General features: G+C 38.4%; 1 protein-coding gene across 7 annotated transcripts in view; it reads left to right on the plus strand.

Annotated features, from left to right (window-relative positions):
• Window positions 1-22,723, plus strand: part of DENND5B (DENN domain containing 5B) — a 210,632-nt gene that overhangs the window by 146,155 nt on the left and 41,754 nt on the right. For 4 of the 7 annotated variants that reach the window (XM_082634747.1, XM_082634748.1, XM_082634750.1 and 1 more), the window contains 6 exons: window positions 318-549; window positions 5,146-5,296; window positions 15,299-15,392; window positions 20,128-20,259; window positions 21,540-21,692; window positions 22,569-22,647. In XM_082634747.1, the coding sequence (XP_082490873.1) occupies window positions 318-549; window positions 5,146-5,296; window positions 15,299-15,392; window positions 20,128-20,259; window positions 21,540-21,692; window positions 22,569-22,647 (841 nt within the window). Of the gene's footprint in view, window positions 1-317; window positions 550-3,145; window positions 3,233-5,145; window positions 5,297-15,298; window positions 15,393-16,444; window positions 16,556-20,127; window positions 20,260-21,539; window positions 21,693-22,568; window positions 22,648-22,723 lie in introns of all 7 variants that reach the window. The other 3 variants (XM_082634752.1, XM_082634753.1, XM_082634751.1) reach the window with 3 other exon arrangements.

The raw sequence follows: 22,723 nt of genomic DNA on the forward strand, positions 1-22,723 counted from the left end.
TGACGATCATGTAGCAACTGATCCACCATCTTTCATTAATGATGCCCTTTTTTCTGCATAATGGTCATGAGGACCAGAACATAAATCAATTTTGAAAGGTGGGATCAGTGCTAAAGAACTAAGTGACCTAAATTCTATGACTTTAGAAGATAGGAAGAAAAAGTGGAGTTTTAAGGATTTTTAAATTTCAAGCATCAGTTTTTTGTATTATAAGGTTGTGAAAAGGAATGATCTTAGCAACAGATAATTTTTGGATTTATCATGTAGTATCGAGATGGTCTCTTTGCACTAACAATTGCCTAATTATCTCATTACAGGCTTCCTTTCTGTCTGACCAGCCTGAACCTTACCTGCCATTTCTTTCACGCTTCATTGAAACACAGATGTTTGCCACCTTTATTGATAATAAAATTATGTCTCAGTGGGAAGAGAAAGATCCTTTGCTTCGAGTCTTTGACTCTCGGATTGAGAAGATAAGACTGTATAATGTAAGGGCACCCACCTTGAGGACATCTATATATCAGAAATGCAGCACTTTAAAAGAAGCAGGTACATTTGTTATGCCTTTTTAAATTAACTTAAAATCCATGATCATATCTTTTTACACATCTTTGGCCTTATAAACCACAGGATTAATTTTCAATTTTAGACTTCTTGGTTAACCCTTGTACTGTATCAAGAGATGCTTTCTATCGTTTTGTTTCCTTCTGTTTTGTGAGCTAATGTCTGTCCTGTTCCTGCTTGACATTCCTCTTCCCTCAGAAGATGAAAAACAATAACAAATTGAATGGAATATGACTGTAAGTTTGCTGTGAAACTGTTAATTTCTGTCTTGCTGCTTATTTTTGCCTTTTTGCTTCTTACCTATTCTCTCTCCATCCAAGGAAAGATAAGTATTAATTTAAAATAGTAAATTTGAGGGCTTCCCTGGTGGCGCAGTGGTTGAGGGTCCGCCTGCCGATGCAGGGGACGCGGGTTCGTGCCCCGGTCCCGGAGGATCCCACGTGCCGCGGAGCGGCTGGGCCCGCGAGCCATGGCCGCGGAGCCTGTGTGTCCGGAGCCTGTGCTCCGCGACGGGAGGGGCCACAGCAGTGAGAGGCCCGCGTACAGCAAAAAAAAAAAAAAAAAAAATAGTAAATTTGAGTTGCTGCCTAATTTACATAACTAAAACAGTATATTTACTTTAGTGGTGCCATTAATTAAAATAGCTTCATTTTTTGAAATTAAATCTCTAGATTCTTGTATTCAAATTAGAGGTTCCCAACCCTGACATTAGTTTTTTTCTCTCAGAGAATTATGAGTCTTGGCCAATCTTGTCTGGCAGTGTGATATAGTCCATTAAATAAATAATCATATTAATAGTCCGTGTTTACTGAGTACATACTATGTGAGGGACATAATACCAGCTGCTTTACGTGCATTTTGACATTTGATCTTAATAATGAGGGGGTATAGACACATTTTATTGTCTGTTTTATTGCTGTCTTCATCTTACAGTTGAGAAAACTGAGAGGTTAAGTAACTTGCTGTGATTGCATAGCTTGTGGTTGGTAGAGCCCTGATTTGAACCAGAGTTTGACTGATTCTAGCCCCTGGAGTCTCACTACCACATTAGCTGTTCATTCAATAAATAAGCATGTACAATATACCAGTCCACACAATCTTATACATTTATTCCTGGTTCCTAACTCTTTCTTTGCCAAATAAACTGATATCTGTCACTTGAGTGCCCCTTCCTTTTATTTCTTCCCCTTCGTGTCGAAGTTATTTGAGAGCAATTTTTCTTTTTCCTGGAGCCAAAAGGGGCAGCCAATGTGGGTTTTCTTTGTTCTGCCTCTGTTGCGTGCCTTTCTCACTGTATTTTAAATAGATCAAAGTTACAGGGGTGGTGATGCTGTAGTTGTGACCTGTTTTAAGGAAAGAAGTACATAAATGATGTCTCTTGTGCAGCCTTAGAGGTTTCTGATGACTCGCTGAAACACCATTCTGTTGTATCCCACTTACGAGGATAGATCCTTGGAGCCCCTTTAGGAAGTGACAATTGTTTCTGTGTTTCTAGAAGTTGAGGGAGTAGAGTGAATGAAACTGTCTGTGCCTATTCAGAGAATAGGATGACTTTCAGTGCTTTAATAGCCATGTAAATAGTATAATGCCTTGTTGAGCAAATTTTATTCCTCCCTTCCTGACAGAATTTTTTAAATGAAGTTAAGTGCTGATTGCTGTATTTGTGTGCTTCTAGAAGATCTTTTCAATTAAAATAGATTTTCTATCAGCCTCTCAGAGTTTTATACTCCTGTCATTGCAGAAATTATATAAACTGTTGAAAATGTACCATTATAGCTTATATATGAAGTCCTTTTATTTTATGATGCTATTAAAAAAGCAGTGACAAACAGACAATATGTACCCAAAACACTTCTTTACTGCTTTTATATTAAAAGAGTTTTAAGAACAACAACAACAAAAATGTACCATTACAGATTTAACATATATGAAAAAGAGATTAGGCTAAATTAGGAATAGTCTCCCAGGAGCTTAATTTATCAAAGACTTTCTTAAAAAGTAAAAGGAGGGCTTCCCTTGTGGCGCAGTGGTTAAGAATCCACCTGCCAATGCAGGGGACACGGGTTTGAACCCTGGTCCGGGAAGATCCCACATGTCGCGGAGCAACTAAGCCTGTGTGCCACAACTACTGAGCCTGCGCTCTAGAGCCTGAGAGCCACAACTACTGAAGCCCGCGTGCCTAGAGCCCGTGCTCCACAACAAGAGAAGCCACCGCAATGAGAAGCCCGCGCACCACAACGAAGAGTAGCCCCCACTCGCTGCAACTAGAGAAAGCCCGGGCGCAGCAACGAAGACCCAATGCAGCCAAAGATAAAAATAAAAATGAATAAATAAATTTATTTTTAAAAAAAGTAAAAGGAGGCAGTCAGCTGTAACTATGTCTGTCTCACAAATGGTGCAGTTATTTCTTTTATCAGGTAAAATTGTCTCCTCCCCACCCTCACCCACAACAGAAACTAGAGACTAGGATTTTTTTGTTGACATTGGATTTTATTGTGTATCTTGTTTTTTTTTTTTTTTGGGCCTTTGTTTTGCTTTTGCTTCTGTTTTGCCTCTAACTGAAAAGAATTTTGATTTGCAGGTGAACTCTTTAGGCAGAGGCTATCTGCTGCTGATACTGTGGCACCAGAACCTCATGATTTCTGTGCAGAAAGACACCAAGTTGCTAGTAACGCAGAGTTTTCTTATTCCTTACTGATCACAGAAAATGAGTTTTGGCACAAACCCTTGAAAGTCTAACAACAGCCCCATGATCTCTCAAAGCAGGCATTTAATAATTTCTGAATGTTCAGTATTCACTGATGATACAATCACTGAAACGTAGCATTGCGTTATGCTCCCTATGGCAGTCTCATAAACCCTAGAGTAATTCATTGTGAATCATGATGTTTGTTTTTACAGAGCTTCCTAACTAAAGGAGAATAACTCAATATCAGATGGATTTTTTTCTGTCATTTTAAATCCAATGGAAAAACTGAAGCTACTTTTCCTTTTTTCCTTTTGTGAGAACAGAAGCACTTTTTGGCAGAGATGGAATTCTGTAGTACTTCATGGAACATAAAATTGTCAGGGACTTCAGAGAATTCCATGCCATGAATCTAAGCATTGTTTCTCTAACCATCTGTTAATTGTGTTTTATAAATATTAGGAAGCATTAAGAGTATAGATACGGTTGTGGAGAGTCAGGGGGCATCATTGAAAATAAAATATCATTTCACATTGAAACATGACATCCTTTTGCCCAGCCTAGAACATATGGACTATGTTTCACGAGAAGTTACAAGTTACACGTTAAAAATAAAATGAAATTCAAAAAGTTGTGGATAAATTCATCTGAGTTATAAAGAAGAATTAGGGAAGCTTAAAACAGATACCTAACATTTTGAAGTTTAGGGTAATAATGCCTTCTGCACACATGCCTTAATGCTGCGAATGCAAACAACTGGCTGGGAGGCATCAATCTCACATAAGATGGTCTTAAGCAGGTCCATTTGACAAGAGTGGAATGTGTCATGGACAGACCCCTCCCCATTCAAAACAGAAATTTTTCTAGAGTATATATGGGTAAGAACCAGCAATACTTAATCTGCTGGTATTGAATGGGGCAAAATAAACTGATTCTATGAAATATTTGTAAAAATACCTGTTTACTTCTCTCAAACCCCAAGATTGTTAGTTCCCATGGTGTGTGCTGTTTATCACACAACCACACTTACTGCTTGTTCTCCTTGCAGTAATCTCTAGGCAAGGGATGGGAGACCTAATCTTGCTTCACAAGTATGATATTTTTTCTTGAAAATTCAGTTGATAAAGGCATTTAAGATCAGATTTTTTACCAGAGAAATAGTTCACTGTTTCCTGGGCCTTTGAAACATCTCTCAACTTTATGTGGTTTTAAAATAGAAATGTTGAGTAATTCCTATTTTTTAACTCTGGCCTATTTTATTCTTCAAAAGGCAGTTTCTTATCCCCTGGACATTTTCTAAATGCCTGCTTATTTTATTTTTCTCTGCATTATGCCTTTTGATCTAATAAACACTCCTAAATGACTCCTACTAATGAGAATGTGTTTCTAAAAGTGAGGTGATAAACTTTACACAGTTCCTTGTTTTTACAAATGGAGAAGCATGAATATTTAATGGCTCTTTGCACAAAGAAATAAAGTAACATAAGGCTACAATGCTTGCTTTTTTCTTCCCTTTACTTGTCTTTCAGCTCAAGGAAAATATTTTATTTGCCATCATTTTCTTTAATATTGTACTTAGAACCATATTTTCATTAATAATATTGAATTTCCTACTTAAGGAAAACTGTTTCAATACTAAATTATAGATTTTTTTAACCCCACTGCCCTGCTTTTGACAAATGCAGAAAACAGTATGAAAATTAATTATCTAGTATTTACTTAAAACTAACCTTTTTATACTTAACATTATACTGATTTCTGAAGAGCTTTTGTAAAAATCTATTTCAGACTATCAGAAAGGTTGAGTTTCTTGTCACTGCATGAATGGAGGAAGCATTATTTTTTAAGGTTTAGCCAATGAAATGTCTCTAATATGTTATGAATTTAATTTATAGCCCAGTCAATTGAGCAGCGACTGATGAAAATGGATCACACTGCAATCCACCCACATCTACTTGATATGAAAATTGGTCAAGGCAAATATGAGCAAGGGTTCTTTCCAAAGTTACAGTCTGATGTCTTGGCAACAGGACCAGCTAATAACAAGTAAGCATGTTCTTCACTTGAGTAGTTGGTTGAAGGAGTGAATGAAGGGCACAGTGCTCTAATGGGGAATGCTTAACTATTAAACATTTTATCAATCATTACTTTTTCAAAGACCAAATTAATCTGTTTGAAATATGAATTGACACTCAATGAGTATTTGACTTTTAATTCCATCATGTAAGAAAATCCAAAGACTAGATATTTTTCTCTTGTTGAAGTAATGTGCACTTGAGAATAATTTCATTTTAAATGACTGTGGTTTAAATATAATGCTAATACTGTCTAAGGGAATTAGAAAAGTTATGCCTTCACTGTCTGTATTAGTTTCCAAGGACTGCTATAACAAAGTACTACAAACTTGGTGGCTTAAAACGAGAGAAATTTATTCTTTCATAGTTCTGGAAGCTAGAAGTCCAAAATCAAGGTATTGGCAGCACCATGCTGCCTCCAAGGCCTGTAGGAAAGGACCCTTCCTTGCCCCTTCCCACTTCTGGTAGCCCCAGGCATTGTTTGGCTTACAGGAGCATAACTCAGTCTCTGCCTCCTCTTCCCATGGCTACCATCCCTCTGTGTCTGCTCTCCTCTTGTAAGGACACCAGTTATGTTGGATTAGGGCCCACCCTAAATGCCCTCATCTTAACTTGATTACATGTGCAAAGATCCTCTTTCCAAATAAGGTGACATCCACAGGTGTTGGGATTAAGACTTCATCATATCTTGGGGCTTCCCTGGTGGCTCAGTGGTTTTAAGAATCCGCCTGCCAATGCAGGGGACACTGGTTCAAGCCCTGATCCGGGAAGATCCCACATGCCACGGAGCAACTAAGCCCGTGCGCCAGAACTATGGAGCCTGTGCTCTAGAGCTCATGAGCCACAACTACTGAGCCCACGTGCCACAGCTACTGAAGCCCGTGCGCCTAGAGCCCGTGCTCCACAACAAGAGAAGCCACCACAATGAGAAGCCCATGCACCGCAATGAAGAGTAGCTCCTGCTCGCCGCAACTAGAGAAAGCCCACGCGCAGGAATGAAGACCCAACGGAGCCGAAATTAATTAATTAATTAATTAATTTAAAAAAACAAAACTTCAGCTTATCTTTTAGGGAGACACAATTCAACCCATGACACCATTTTGTACTTGTAAGTATCAAGTGCAGAAATTACAAAACAACCAAAAATAAAGGTAAACCATATATTTTTTTATGGTAGATGTTCCACTCAGAAAATATCTGAATATGGTTAGAATTGAAAAGAGTTATTTGGATTTAGGGGAATTCTTGATTTTAGCTGAACACAAGAATGTAATAAAGAAGGATTTTACAAGAAAAGAACTCAAAGGAGAGTATTAATGGGGAATATGGTAAGTTGGAAAGAAGCCTTTGAATTGGAAATCAGCAGTTCTGGAATTTAGTTCATTCCTGACCACTAACCAGCTTAGGATCCTTGGACAATTTGGAATCACTTGCCCCTTTTCTCATTTAATAACATTCTATAACATCTGTGATTTTATTAAAGAGGCTCAGAGAAGGAAAGGGAGGAGCCAGGCAGTGGCCAACAAATGAGATAGAAGACTGTGGTAGAGGTTGGGTGTATAAAATGGAAGTGGCGTTGAGCCACCAGAATTGTCAGAAGGCAAGTAGAGAATCCACTGAGGGGAATAAGACAGGTGGAATTATGCCTTTTAACCTAAATGGCCCAATCTAAGTAATAATATGCAAGTTCTTGAAACATGGCTTTAAAGTATGTTTCTGTCTAACATATGATCTGCTGAGCTACCTGTTGGGGAAGTTTTGGTACTTACCTCTTTATTTCCCGTGATGATTGTCGTGATTTTATTGGTCAGGAAAAAAGAAAACTTAGTAAATTATCTTTATCATATGTGATGGTAATGCTTGGTTTAATTTTATTTTATTTTATTTTTTTTTTTTTTTGCGGTATGCGGGCCTCTCACTGTTGTGGCCTCTCCCATTGCGGAGCACAGGCTCCGGATGCGCAGGCCCAGCGGCCATGGCTCACGGGCCCAGCCGCTCCGCGGCATATGGGATCCTCCCAGACCGGGGCACGAACCCGTATCCCCTGCATCGGCAGGCGGACTCTCAACCACTGCGCCACCAGGGAGGCCCGGTTTAATTTATTAAACACTATACTAAGCTAAGTATTGTGCTACTTGGAGTTTCTTGGGATGCATATATATGTGGTAATATTTGTTTATCTTGTGTTTGTATAGTTACTGTCCTATTTTTAATAACCTGAAGGAGTGAAACCCTTACCATTTTCCCAGCTAAAGGTGTTCCTTTAAATGTATTTCTGAAATGTGTCAAAATTACTGATTCATTTAGGTCTACACGTGAAAAAACTACAGTGATAGCAAACACATCAAAGGAAAAAAGATGGTGTGTATGAATTAAGGAAAACAGTTATAGTACTATATACATTGCTGTTTCCTTTGCTTTCAGAGTCTAGTACTGGCATACCTCAGAGATATTATGGTTTTGATTCCAGAGCACCACAGTAAAATGAATATTGCAATAAAGCAAGAAGTTTTTGGTTTCCCAGTGCATATAAAAGTTATGTTTACACTATGCTGTTGTCTATTAAGTGTAGAATAACATTATGTCTATTTTTTTTACATAGACACATCTTAAAATACTTTATTGTTAAAAAACTCTAGCCGTCACACAGGGTTGCCACAAACTTTCAATCTGTAAAAAATGCAGTATCTTTGAAGTGCAATAAAATGAGGTATGCTTGTATGTATCATTATAAATATCCGCCCCTTTTGAGATCTCAATCAAAAAATTTGGAAATTTTCATCACTGCTTCACTTAAAGTAATTATCCGTCCTTGTAACCCATTTTTTCTGCTTTCAGAAAGCATTATCTTCCCTGCCAGTGGAGCCTTCTCCATGCCAAGAGAATGTTGGTTGTGGAGATGTTGCTGATAATAGCTAATATTATTAAGCCAGTTGACACTAGCGTCTCTTCTGACTGCACTAAGTACATTAGCTCATTGATCCTTATTACAAGCATATCCCTACATATAAAGCCTATATTGCTTTACCCATTTTATGATTGAGGCTCAGAGACAGTCAACAACTTGCTTCAAGATCACATAGTAGGAAGTGGTGAAACTAGGATTCAAACCTAGGTCTGCTGATTCAGGGGCCCAAGCACTTAACCATTGTACTAGATATACTGCCTGGCTCTGTTACTCTAATATAAAGGTGACGTGTGCCTTTTGTTACTTCTGGAGTTGGATGTTTTGCTTTGGTAGCCCCCAAGAAATTTTGAATAGCCTAAAATATTGAACGTAAGGGAGTTTAGCAACAGCCTGTCATACCAGCCAAATGGTCTTTCAGAATGAAAGAGCCCTCAGATGCCTCACTTCTACCTCACACTGGGCTTTGTTAAGAGGGGTGGACCCAAAAGAAGATAGGATAATAATTTGGGAAGCAAGATACATTCTCAGGCGCCATCTTGCCTCATGAAGAAAAGATTGAGATCAAATAGCCTAACCCCGAAGTAGTGTCATCGTTATATGTTGGTAAGAGTACACTTTTGGGTTAATGGCAGGGTTAGGATTAGAACCCAGGTCTCCTTATTCCATGTTCATGGTGTCTCATTCATAAGAACTGTGGAAAGTTCTGGAAAATCTTCAGTACCAGCATTCTTTTACATATTTGGAAAAGGATCACTATGCAGTAAAGTGAAAGAATTGTGGATTTTTCAAAAACTTTATTTGATTGAACTCTTTTACTTAAATAGGTTGTTTGAACTTTAATGAAGACAGTAAAGGAGGATGATTCACTAGAAAGGTGGCCCCTCCTGTAGAAACGCAGCGTTTATGATAAAGTCTTGGGTAGGAAGGCTGTAGAGAGAATTTAATATGCTGCTTACAAGATGGAAGTAAATAGCTAATGACTGAAAATTTTACCTTACTTACCTTAGTTAATTTACAGGGTTTCACCTTCTAGTGAAGAGCTATCCCTGCTTTTATAAACACTGAACTTAAAATGTGCTAAGAGATGTTGACCATTATGAGGATTCAGACTTTACAGATGATTGTACTAGATACAATGTTCTGTTTTTCAGAAGTGAATGACTAGTCATCAGTTTATTCATTTTTTTCTTATGTCTATAAATTATCCTAATTTTTTGAATCAATTTGATATGAGTAGACTATTAATTTAAATGGTTTTTATTTCCTTTTGATAGCATTAGAGTGCTCATTCATTCATTTGGCAAATATTTATGGAACCCCCTACTATATGTGAGACACTGTCCTGTTCATTGGGAGTTCAGCAATGAACAAAATAACAAAAATCCCTGCTTTCAACATGAGGGCGCAAACAAAAAAATTTAATATGTAAAATAAGTAACCTGTCAGAAAGCGATAAGGTTTGTGAAGAAAAATAAAGGCAGGGAAAGGAAGTAAGGAGTGCTTAGAAGGGAAGATTTCAATTTTCAAATGCCATATTTTATTGCTTTTAATCTTATATATAATCTCCCCATTTCCACACAGAGCCCCAAGCATTACATTTTCAGCTAGATTGTAGTCTGAAAGAGAATAGATGTCAGAACTAATTACAGGGTAAAGGGATTTATAACCGTGCCTGTACAAATGGTTGATCAACTGTAAGAATTTCATACACTACTTACAAAGCAAAAGCAAATAAACAGTCTTCAGTATTTCAGCAAATGTGGTCATCTTTGGTAAAATTATGCTTAGAAATGAGGTTTAATAATGCAAAGAATAAATTAATTTACTTAACAAGACCAGGAATTGTGGACTTCATAGTAATTTTCTTAAGTAGATGCTCATTTCCCTGTTTTGAAAATAAAATTAAACTGGGCATTTTGTCTCACAGAGTGAGATGCTAGTTATATCCTGTAAATTAATATTTATCCTTATCTTCTGTGCTTTTCCACCTTGCCTGCCAGGAGAAATGTTCATCCATGTGTATTCTGCTTCCTTTATTCATTATATAAGTTTATTAGCTGGTGTTTATAATCTATTTCATATTTTTACTATTTATTTGAACCACCTTGCCCAGTAACCCTAATTTTTTAAATCCCTGAACAAATTTTACTATCTTACACTGACTGTTTTTTGCTACAAGGCTGTTTCCAAGGCCTCCAGGTCTTTGTACATTGTATTACTTATATTTTACTCTTCCTCTTTATTTACTATATAAGTTCATCAGCTGGTATTTATATTTTGCTTCAGAGCTGTTAAAAAAATATTCATGACACTTGTTGAAGATGGGAAGACAGACTTTATTCAAGGTGGAGGGGCACCTTTATTCAAGGTGTAGGGACCACCACAATGGGGTCTTGCAGTGGAGAGGGAGATTAGAGGCTTCTCTAAATGCTGCATGGACAAGTGGGAATTTATCACCAAGGAGCAGAGTGGAGGTCAGCGGATAAGAAATTAGTAAGAGGAAACATCATGGGTATGGGGGATTCTGACTAAACTGACCTAACAGGATTCTTGTGGAAGGCAGGCTTAGGTGATTAAACATCACCTGGGGGATGGTGGAGAATTCAGAACCTGATCAGATATCCAGAATGATCATGTAATGAGAGGGGAGATGGTTTCTGCTAAACTGACTTAGCTAGGTTCTTGCTAAAACTGAATTTTACAAAGAAATGCACAAATGGGCTTAGGAAAGGTTAGGAGTCTAACTAAAGTTTGGTCAAGCAGAGAATCTTTGTCAGTACTGGTCTTGATATGCTTTTTTTCTGGATCTTTTCAGTCACCCAATTCTCTTTGTATCCTTTTTACAGTCTTTTATTGATCTTTTGCTTTAGGGACACTTCCAAGGATTCTACTTCAAAGATCTGTCACTAGATCTTAGTACCTTTTTTTTTACCGCTATAAACCTATTCTTTAAAAAAAAAAAAAAACACTACAACAAAACAACACAACACAAAAAAACAACACAACAACAAAAAACATTTTAAGAGGGGTTACCTTCCTTTGCTACCATTTTTATAATAATTATTCAGTGTTCACCTAAATAGCAGACTGAAACGAGATGATTCGTCAGTTTGAAACCAAAGCCATGCATAAGTTATTTAAAAAGCAACAAAAGAAGCAGCATTCTCATTTTAAGCTTTTTGTAAATTGGATACTTCATTAATAAGAAAATTTTAAATTGTGAATTGTCAGTAATGCAGTGACTTCCCCTGAATGGCAAAAATATAAATTCATTTCTTAACTTGTGTATAGCTCTGTGCTGTCAGGGATATACTCAAGAGTAAATATTTCTAGAATAGTACAATGAATACAGTCATGGGGATGATAAGTCAAGACCTGAGAAATCTTTTTAAATAGTTTGATATATGAAGAAAACATAGGCAGAACACTCTTTGACATAAATAGTAGCAAAATTTTTTGGATCTGTCTCCTAAAGCAAAGGAAATAAAAGCAAAAATAAACAAATAAGACCTAATTAAACTTAAAAACTTTTGCATAGCAAAGAAAACCATCAACAAAACCAAAAGACAACCTACTGAATGGGAGAAAATATTTGCAAATGATATGACCAATAAGGAATTAATATCCAACACAAATAAACAGCTCATACAACTCAACATCAAAAAACCAAACAACCCAATTAAAAAATGGGGGCTTCCCTGGTGGCGCAGTGGTTGAAAGTCTGCCTGCCGATGCAGGGGACACAGTTTCGTGCCCCGGTCCGGGAAGATCCCACATGCCGCGGAGCGGCTGAGCCCGTGAGGCATGGCTGCTGAGCCTGCGCTTCCGGAGCCTGTGCTCCGCAACGGGAGAAGCCACAACAGTGAGAGGCCCGTGTAATGCAAAAAAAAAAAAAAAAAAAAAAAAAAAAATGGGCAGAAGACCTGAATAGACATTTTTCCAAAGAAGACATACACAGATGGCCAACAGTCACAAGAAAGATGCTCAACATTATTAATCATCAAAGAAGTGCAAATTAAAACCAGAGAAGTATCAGTTCACACCTGTCAAAATGGCTGTTATCAAGAGGACCACAAATAACAAATGTTGGTGAGGATGTGGAGAAAATGGAACCCTCGAATACTATTGGTGGGAACGTAATCAGTGAGGTCACTAAGGAAAACAGTATGGAGGTTTCTTAAAAAACTAAAAATAGAACTATTTTATAGTTCTATTGCTATATTTTATAGCATTTCCACTTCTGGGTATTTACCTGAAAAAAACAGAAAACACTAATTTGAAAAGATACATGCACCCCAATTTATTTATTTTTGTTTGCATTGGGTCTTAGTTCTGGCATGCAGCACCTTTCCTTGTGGCGTGCGTGCTTCTCTCTAGTTGTGGCGCGCAACTATAAAAATAAATAAATGTTCATAGCAGCATTATTTATAAATTGCCAAGATATGAAAGCAACTTAAGTGTCCATCAACAGATGAATGGATACAGAAGATGTGATGTGATGTGTGTGTGTGTGTGTGTGTATACACACACACATACATATATACACACAATGGAATATTACTCAGCCATAAAAAAGAATGAAAACTTGGAATTTGCAACAACATGGATGGACATGGAGGGTATTATGCTATCACTTATATGTGGAATCTAAAAACTAAAACAAATTAGTGAACATAACAGAACAGAAACAGATTCACAGATACAGAGAACAAACTAGTGGTTACCAGTGGGGATAGTGAAGCGGGGAGGGACAAGATAGGAGGAGGGAATTAAGAAGTACAAACTACTATGCACAAAATAAATATGCTACAAGGGTAATACTGTACAACACAGGAAATGTAGCCAATATTTTATAATAACTGTAAATGGAATATAACCTTTAAAAATTGTGACTCACTTTGGGACTTCCCTGGTGGTCCAGTGGCTAAGAATCTGCCTTCCAATGCAGGGGACACTGATTCGATCCCTGGTCGGGGAACTAAGATCCTACATGCTGCAGGGCAACTAAGCCTGCGTGCCACAATGAAAGGTCCCGCATGCCACAGCTAAGACTCGATGCAAACAAAACTAACTAAATAAAATTTTTTAACTAAAAAAAATAATAAAAATTGTGAATCACTTGTGAAAAATTGTGAATCACTTGTTGTATACCTGAAACTTGTATAATATTGTATATCAACTATACCTCAATAAAAAACATTGTAAATAAAAATAAAACCACCTATAATGCCATCACCATGAGATGTTAACATTTGGTTTTATGACCTTCCATTGCATGGATCCTGATATGTGTGCATGTCCATACTTATTTTGTTTTGTTTTTTTACAAAAGTAGAAAATGCTTACACAATGTTGTATCCTGCTTTTTCATTCATTATTGTATCATAAGTACTCTCCCATATTATTGATATTCCTAGTAACTTAATTTTTTTAAATGACTATATGATGTTTCATTATATAGCACCTCCTACTGTTGAACATTTGGGTTGCTTTGAGCACATTTACTTGATTCTAAGTAACTGTTGGTTGTAAGATCTGCTATTAATTCAAAAGCTTTTTGGAAAAATTATACTTTAAACATGTATATGAAGTAGAAGATTCATCCTAGTTTCAGGAACATTTAAAAGCCAAAATGTGAGTCTTAGAATAATGGAAGCACAGAATTGGTTATTGCATATATGCTGTGATGAGTGTCTATAAACCTAAATATTAGACTGTGTCTCTGATTACATTTATTTAGGGTATATTTATAGAAGGGGCAGGTGATGTAGTTGACTCTGCAAATAAAATGGCTGAAAGACATGATACCAACCCTTCAAGCGTTTATAGTAGAGAGGATTGTATAGAAAATAGAGATAAGTAATTATAACACACTGTAATAAATAATACAGTTGGAGAGTATAAGAGGGGTAGCTAATTTAGATTTGGAAGAACCATAGAAGACTTCCTGTGTAGCATCTAAAGCTGTCTGAGAGATGAATAGAAGTTGGGAGAAAACTTCATCTTCAAAAGCTCAAAGGTGAGAGAGCTTATCCCATTGGAAGCACTGAGGTAGTTGAAGACAACTGGAGTTTTAAGGTAGAAAGGATGATCAGCAGAGAGTTTAAGTAAGCTAAGAATTGAAAAATAGCCATTGGATTGGCAGTGAGGGCTATAAATGGCTTCAGGAGCATTTTTAGGGAGAAGAAGCTGATCTGAGATGAACAAAATATCCAAAGATAAATAAGTAGAGGCCTTACATCTAAACTTTTCTTAAGAATGTTTACATGAGAAGAGTGAAAAAAAACAGATTTAAATTTAACTATCGAATGTCGAGAGAGACCAGCATACTTGTAAGCTGAAGGGCAATCCTCATTTGAGAGAGAAAAATTGGAGCTATGGCATAGGCGGTTTCTAATGGAGCAGATTGGAGAAGGCAAGAGAGAACTGGTCAGGGATCCTGGTGGAAGCAATAGTTGTGGCCAATATACATTATACTTTGGGATTAGAAGAAAGATGACGGGTTTGCGTGTGTGCATCATTGAAGTAGAGGGTAGGAAGAGGGAGGCAAGGCTGGGTCATCTGTTGAGTGTAGGCACTTGAGGATAAAGTGAGAGGTTTGGGAATGGGGAGCGGGGAAAAGTTGATAAAGGGCAGGTAGAGTGATTCATGGTAGTCATGAGGGAGATCAGTAACTAATTTGCATGGATATTTTGAAAGGAAGTGAGAGGGTAGTCTCTATCCAGGTTTGGGGTTCTGTTGGGCAGGTAAGGTGGAAAAGAGGATCATTACAGCTACTGTGCATTTTTTAACCTCGGTTCCAACAAAGCATTGATTGTGGTGATGGTTGCATACCTCTATGAATATACTAAAAACCATTGAATTGGATACTTTAAATGGGTGAATTGTATGTATCTAAATTACATCTCAATAAAGCTGCTATATATTTTTAAAAAGAATTGATTGAAAAATAAGTATTGTTGGTCTTTGGTTTTCAACAGTACATTCTTTCTATTTTAAAGACAAGTGATCGCATTTTATTTTTGTTTGGTTGTTTCTGTTAACCTACCCCTTCTGTTCTTTCAGTCGCTGGGTAAGTCGGAGTGCCACTGCGCAGCGCCGGAAAGACCGCCTTCGCCAACATTCCGAGCACGTTGGGCTGGACAACGACTTGAGGGAGGTATGTGGGCTGCCATCCCGGGATGCCTTGATGCAAGAGCTGTGATCTAGGCTTACTTAACCCAGCAGGTGTCATTGTGTGGGTTCTTTTGTGTTCTTCTAAAAGAATCGTTCAATTATGTTTTAAAATAGTAATCCTTTTATACTGACATAGCTGAAAGCACCTTTTTTTCCATTTTTTGTAATTTTAATACATCTAAAATAAGGCTGTAAAACAAGTCTCCCTGTGTACCACATCAAGTAAAGGCTAAGCTTAGGATAAATTTTGGTCAGTATTTCTCCCACAGGGAAAAAAAGCTATAAGAAGCATAGACTTTCTAAGTTTCAAGCATAATTTAAACTTAGTAAGTAAAGATATCTTTGCCTGTGCTTTGTCCTTGGCTTGCTGACACCATTTTTAGGAGTGTTTTAAAATTATTTTAAATTGAGATCCTTATGCTTTATTTGTACTACTTGAAAATAAAACGGTAATTACACATTTGAATAATGATAAGTAAGTTTTTTTTTTCTTGTGATCAAAAGAAAATGCAGGGCTTCCCTGGTGGCGCACTGGTTGAGAGTCCGCCTGCCGATGCAGGGGACACAGGTTCGTGCCCCGGTCCGGGAGGATCCCACATGCCACGGAGCGGCAGGGCCCGTGAGCCATGGCCTCTGAGCCTGCGCGTCCGGAGCCTGTGCTCCGCAGTGGGAGAGGCCACAACAGTGAGAGGCCCGCGTACCGCAAAAAAAAAAAGAAAAAGAAAATGCAGTCAGAAGATCCGTTAACTATTTTCTAAACTCAGATGGGTAGAAATAAAGCAGAAAACAGCATTCCAAGTATATATATTGCTCTTTGTTGATGTGTCCATGTATATATATATGATTTTAAACATTTTCTTAAGAACTGAAGCATAGCCTGTCTACTGCTTTTCTTTTGTGCTGCTGTATTTCTTCTCTCCCTTCCCTTCTGCTGTGACTTTATCATATGCATGCTTGTTTTGCTGTCTCTTTCTCCCTGTCCTTTGTTTTTTTTTTTTTTGCTTTTCTGTCATTGGCACTTCTCCATCCTCTTAGCCTTCCGGGGAACTTGTGGTCTGCCAGAAGTCCATGGCATTCTGGGAGTGGGATCAGGGTCCACCTCCTCCTGCACGGCTTCCTAAAAAATCCTTCTCTGAGTGCTGCCTGGTATGTTCTTTGCCTGAAAGTGCTTTGCAGATGTTCCTGAACCTTGTCTTTGGTGTTCCTCGAATCATCCACGTGTGTGAGTGCACCTAGCCTCTAGAATGCCTCACGTCACCTTGTGACGTGAACCGTTAGCTCTCCAGTTCCTTTTGTGATTGGTACCGTTTCATGGTGGTGTGCACTAACAAGAGTAATTCTATACCATGGGCAGACAAAACTGATTATTTGAATTCCCTATCAGTGGTGGGGTTTTTTGTTTTGTTTTGTTCTTTGTTTTTGTTTTGTTTTGTTTTGTTTTGCCGTATGCGGACCTCTCACTGTTGTGGCCTCTCCCGTTGCGGAGCACAGGCTCCGGACACGCAGGCTCAGCGACCTATGGCTCACAAGCCCAGCCGCTCCGCGGCATGTGGGATCCTCCCGGACCGGGGCATGAACCCGCGTCCCCTGCATCGGCAGGCGGACTCCCAACCACTGCGCCACCAGGGAAGCCCCAGTGGTGTTTTTGAGGGGGAAAGGGGGGACTAGATTTAGCACAATTGTTTTTCTTCCAAAGGGGAAATACATTAACTATTCAAATATTCTTATTTAAGCATTTTGCAAAAGTGCAGAAGTGATTCATTTTCAAACAGCTTTTCTTTTGCCGAGTTTTATCTCCATAGTGTTTTAATTTACCCTTCCTTATTCCTGGTCTGTATTTTATATGGTCAGAAAATCAGATCATCAATATAGAATCTTAGTGCTAAGAGGAACATTTGAGGTAACTTTGTCCAACTTGACATGATTTAACTGAAGTCCAAGAGGCTCGCCTAAAGTCAAAGGGACACGCAAAGTCAGGGCTAGGCCCACAGGCCAGGCCTCCAAGCCAGTGCTCTTCCCAGTAACCCTACACACTGAGTTGCACTGAAGAACTACTCACCTGAGGGCCAGAGTTACTTAGGACTCCTGGTTGTATTCTTTCCCATTATGACATATTAATATAAATTTACTTAACTTTACAGTGGTCTGCTCTTCACAGACTCCATGCTGGTTAGAGGGACAGTGTGTTTATTAGAAAATTCAGGGAAAGCCTGTACTAAAGAGCAGTTATTTCAGTGTTTACTGAATAATAGGATATATTTTCATAGGTAGCTCCTACTGATTTGCTTTTGGCTTAGGCAAAAACGATGAAGAGCATAATAGAAATCTCAAAAGAAAGGTGGGGTGACTTCCCTCTGTAGGGAAATCAACTTATTATAAAACCACTCCTTGTGAAAGATTTCTCTTTCTTCTCAGTTTTTTATCTTAAAATACACCTTTTCTTCCAGCGACCCCAAAGAAAATCACATTCTTATCGTCACTTGTTTACTGTAAAGGCACTGCTCTATTTTTGTAGTATACAGGGGCAGCCTCACTTCTTGCTGTGAGGAAGGGTCTTGAGCCACCCCTGTATCCATTCTGTGCATGTCTGTGGAATGTTGCTTATTTTGTGGCTTCAGCAAAGATGCTCAGAAGGAGAATTTGCACGTGGCCCTGTGGAATTCACTGTTGGCTAATACTACATCTGCCCTGTATGTGCAGGGTGATTGGTGAATAAGGCCACTCAAAGGACAGCCCCATTCTAGCTTTCTGTCATTTATAAAATAAAACATAAACTTTAAACAGTGCTTAATTTTTAATCCAATTATTGACTTTTAAAAATCTAATTATGCATATATTTCAGAGAAAAGAAAAATGCCTGTGGCTTCTTCCTAGCCTCTTGCCTGACCATGTACTTCACTTCTTGTAGCCAGTGTATTTCTTCCTAAGCCAAGTTTAATACTTAACTCTTCTTGAGAATTGAGTGTTGTAGTGGGTCTCTCTGCATTTGCACAAGTCCTAAAGATGGAGGAATTGAGGCTGGGGGAGAAACAGAACCCTTTTAACATTTAACAGTTAACATTTGTTTTTACCAACCATTTATCTCTAATTTGTAATATTCCAGATAACATTAGTACAACCTGAAATGATAGGACATGCAGGTATTATAATCTCATATATGATCCCTGTCTTATATCTCAGGTTTGTTTTTCTGAAACTTTTCATTTCCTGCTTTTATTTATTTGAACATTAACCTTCAGGATGTTTTGCTAGACCTCGTTACACTTAATTTCCCTAGTGGTGATAATTGACTCTCACTGTCAATTTTTCCTCTTTCTTTGACCCTCAAAAAGTTTTGAAGCAGAAAGAAGTATATACAACTGTTATAGCAACTAAATCCTTGCAGAGTTCATTTCATTTTTTAATCTGTTCTTAAAATAATTACACTGGAAAAGAGATTATTTTGTTAATGCTGCCTTTCGTCAGGAGAGCTGGTGGAAGTAGAAGGTAAATGGATTCGTTGAATCCCTAATTGGTGAGATTTTTAACAAATTGTACTAGATTTAGCAGGTTATTTTTCTTCCAAGGGGGAATGTATTAAATGTGCAAACTCTCTTTTATTTAAAGAATGCAAAGGATTTTACACATCTTTTTCTTATAATATCAAATTTCCCCTTAAGATAGAAAAGATAGACTTCACATATGTATCTGTGGGAGGATGTGCTGGCTTGCAATCTCTCTGTCTCCAATAAACTGCTGCTTTTACTATATAATTTAGAGCAATTATTCTCTAAATATGGACCTAAAACACTTAGACTTTTTGGAGATTCTGCCCTGTGGTCCTGATACAAACATAAGGTATCTGGATGAGCTTTTGCAGTTACCACAGAAAGAAGAAAGGCAACAGCTGTCCTGCGCTAATTACGTGTAGTGATTTTTTTTTTTTTCCTGGAAGTTCACTAATCAGCTCAAGAGCAGTGGTCTGAGTTTCTGTGGTCCTCTCTGAGCCATTGATGTCTCCTAAAATGATATTTCTGCTTTCTTTTGACTGTGGAACAAGGTAAAGGAGGGATGTAGCAAAATGTCTTGGAAACAAGAGGCCTCCTCCTGCATTTGGAGCACATGATACTTTTCAGAGTGATCTCATAGCTTTCTGTGAGGCAGGTGGGCTTGTTTTATGCCCATTTTATGAAAAAGCAGATATGCCTGAGGTTGTGAAATTTGTTGCAACCATTTTCCAGAGCTCCTGATTTTACTGTTGTGACTTGATTAGAGCAAAGGGTTGGGTTGGACAGCACTGCCCAAGAGGTTAGAAGCATGTCAAGGCTCTTGTTTTGTGGGGAGATGGGTGGAGGAAACCAGTGATCTGAGAATCACTGGGTTCCTGGAGAACCTTGGATTTGTTATTCAGACATGCAAATTTTTCCATCCCAGCCATGACCCTGACTAATCACACCCCTGGGTATTCCCAGTAAAAAGACTGAACTAGATGAAACACCATCTCATTTTGAATGAGTTTTTACTTGGTGTGGCTTCTGTCACTCTCCTTTTCACAGGGCTAACAGTAGAGGGGGTATGAATACCCTCTGCCTTTCAGTGTGCTAAACCTTGAACGGCTATTGCACGTATACACTTATGGCCTTTCTTTGCATCTTTTTGTTCCCGCACTTGTTTGTAAGGTTAAGTAGGTCAGAAGAATATCTGATGTTTATGCATTAAAAATACTCTTTAATTTTTAGAAATACATGCAAGAGGCACGAAGTTTAGGAAAAAACCTGAGGCAACCCAAATTGTCAGACCTCTCTCCTGCAGTGATTGCACAAACCAACTGGAAATTTGTAGAAGGCTTATTAAAAGAATGTAGAATGAAGGTATGTATTACTCACTGTGCAGGACAGTGTACATTCATGTTCAGTCCATGTATGAAGCTAAGATGAGCTGAGCCAACCCCCACTTGAGCCTGTAGCTTCCCTAGAAGGACACTTTTACTGGGGCATAAACCTCATGTGCTCTTTACTGAGGGCATGAACCTCCATGGGTTCTGTTACCCACAGAATCAGTGACATGGGAGCCCTGCATGGTTTTTCTCACCTTTCAGTCATTGCTATCTTCCTCTCCAACATGACAGATATTAAGCCAGTCAGAAGTTGTGTCAGGGATGTCGTCATCTTATGTGAAAGGCAACACATTTTTTTGTATGTGTTTATATGTGTCTCTATGTGCACCTGTGTAGAACCTTATCTGTGCTCATGTGTGTGCGTATATCCATAAAGAAGAAGACCTTAGCTGTGTTGTAGGTTTGTATATATTACACATGAGTCTCCTCTCAGACATCTGTGTTTATCAGAGGTAGCAATACAAATTGAAAAAACTCAGAACATCATTTTAGCCAATAACTTCATTCATTTATTTGACAGTCATTTCTTGAGTACCTTCTCTGTATTCAGTAAATGCACTATTTTAGCATCAGCTTACAATGCTGAATCACACAGACAAGGTCCTTGCCTAGAGGAACTAGATTCTCTCTCACTTTACATTTTATAAGGGCAGCTAAGTCTGCTGTAACTTAACTTTCTTGAAACTGACTTCCATTTCCTTTCCATTTTCTGGTACATACTCATAGCAGAGAAGACATGAAAGAGAAAAAGAGGAAGGAAAAAAAGAGGTCTGCTTCACTCACAAATTAGACAGTTCTGAAAAAATTTAGAGCTGCCTGTATGTATTGTGGTTTTTGCCTAAGTGCAATCAAAACTAAGTGTGAATATCTTTAGTATGCTAAGATGAAGTGTGAGTTGTGGCAGAATGGGGTTTTCAGATTCTATAGTATATTTTCTAGGCCTGGTGTAATCCCCCAATGTTATTCAAGCAAGTAATCTGAAAATTATTGTACATAAGCATTTACATGAGGATACTTTAAAATAGCATCAGAGTCTCTCTTTAGTGACTATTTCTCTGACAAAATAGTAAAAGTATACATAATATTACTTGTTAGTTGACCACAGAGATTAAGACACTTTTCCCAAGGTGATTCAAAATCTGCAGTTAGAAGTATAATGAAGGGGAACCCAGATCTCCTGATCCAGGAATTGACTTGATGGCTTTTGGGCTCACTGCTGGGGTTAACACTTGTGACCACATGTGATATTTTCAGACAAAACGCATGTTGGTGGAAAAGATGGGACACGAAGCAGTGGAACTGGGCCACGGGGAAGCAAACATAACCGGCTTGGAGGAGAACACCCTGATCGCCAGCCTCTGTGACCTGCTGGAAAGGATATGGAGCCATGGCTTGCAGGTCAAGCAGGTAACAGTCTCAAGAGGCCCTGGTGACAGGGCGAGTTAGGAGCTCTGTTAAGAAAAGTAACAGAAAAAGATACTATAAAAATTAAAGGTTATGTCCTTTTGTCACAGGATGACTAGAAATACGCCACAGGCATTTTAATTCCAGAAAAAGAAAATATAACCCATGATTAGCAGGCAGTTTGGGGCTCTTTTCCGGTAAACAGGAAAAGATAAAACAACACATTCACTGCGGAGGCTGTATCCCCTGTAGGTTCCATTAAGTATCTGCTTTCATCACTGTCCAAGAAAAAAGTCTATTAGCCAGAATTAACAGTTCTTTGCCATTTTAAGTTATCCGGTTATTCAAGGCAGAAACACAGATGATTTCTTTGCTTTTGTCCCTCATTTCCCTTTCTATTTTTTTTTTTGCTGTTGTCTGTTCATCTTCCTCTCTTTGTCCCCTTTTCTCTTTCTCCTCTTGCCCCAGTTTTCTTCCCTCATTGCTACTGCATACATCCAAACATATTTTGCATACAGAAGTACATTCTGTGCTGCTGGAGCCTTTAATTCCGTGCTTGCTTGTGTGGCCAGTGTAGACAGCCCTAGTTACATACAACTAAGTAACAGCTGAGCTGAAGTTGGGAATTTCCTTGCCTGCACTTCCGCCCTTTGCTGAGCTGCCCTTCCCCAGGCTGTTGCCAGTCTTGTCAGTGAGGCAAAGGATGACCCTCACTACACAGGGAGTGGGATGCTCAGAATGTCACCCAGCTAGGAATGGATGGTCTTGGGTCTCCCAGCTTCAAAAAATAGGCATTTCAATGTGAATAGTTTTGATAAGTTATTTTTTGATGAATCATTTCTTATAAAATGAAAAATTGTATATGCCTTGTACTTTCAGGGGAAGTCAGCTTTGTGGTCACATTTAATTCAGTTTCAGGACAGAGAAGAGAAACAAGAGCACCTTGCAGATTCACCAGGTGAGAACTCATTGGCTTGACTGTTTCTACAGCACTGGCAGCAGTGAACCATGTGAAACATCAGTACCTATGGCTT

This window comes from Mesoplodon mirus (assembly GCF_964341445.2).
Source record: "Mesoplodon mirus genome assembly, chromosome: 11".
NCBI classification, from domain to species: domain Eukaryota; kingdom Metazoa; phylum Chordata; class Mammalia; order Artiodactyla; family Ziphiidae; genus Mesoplodon; species Mesoplodon mirus.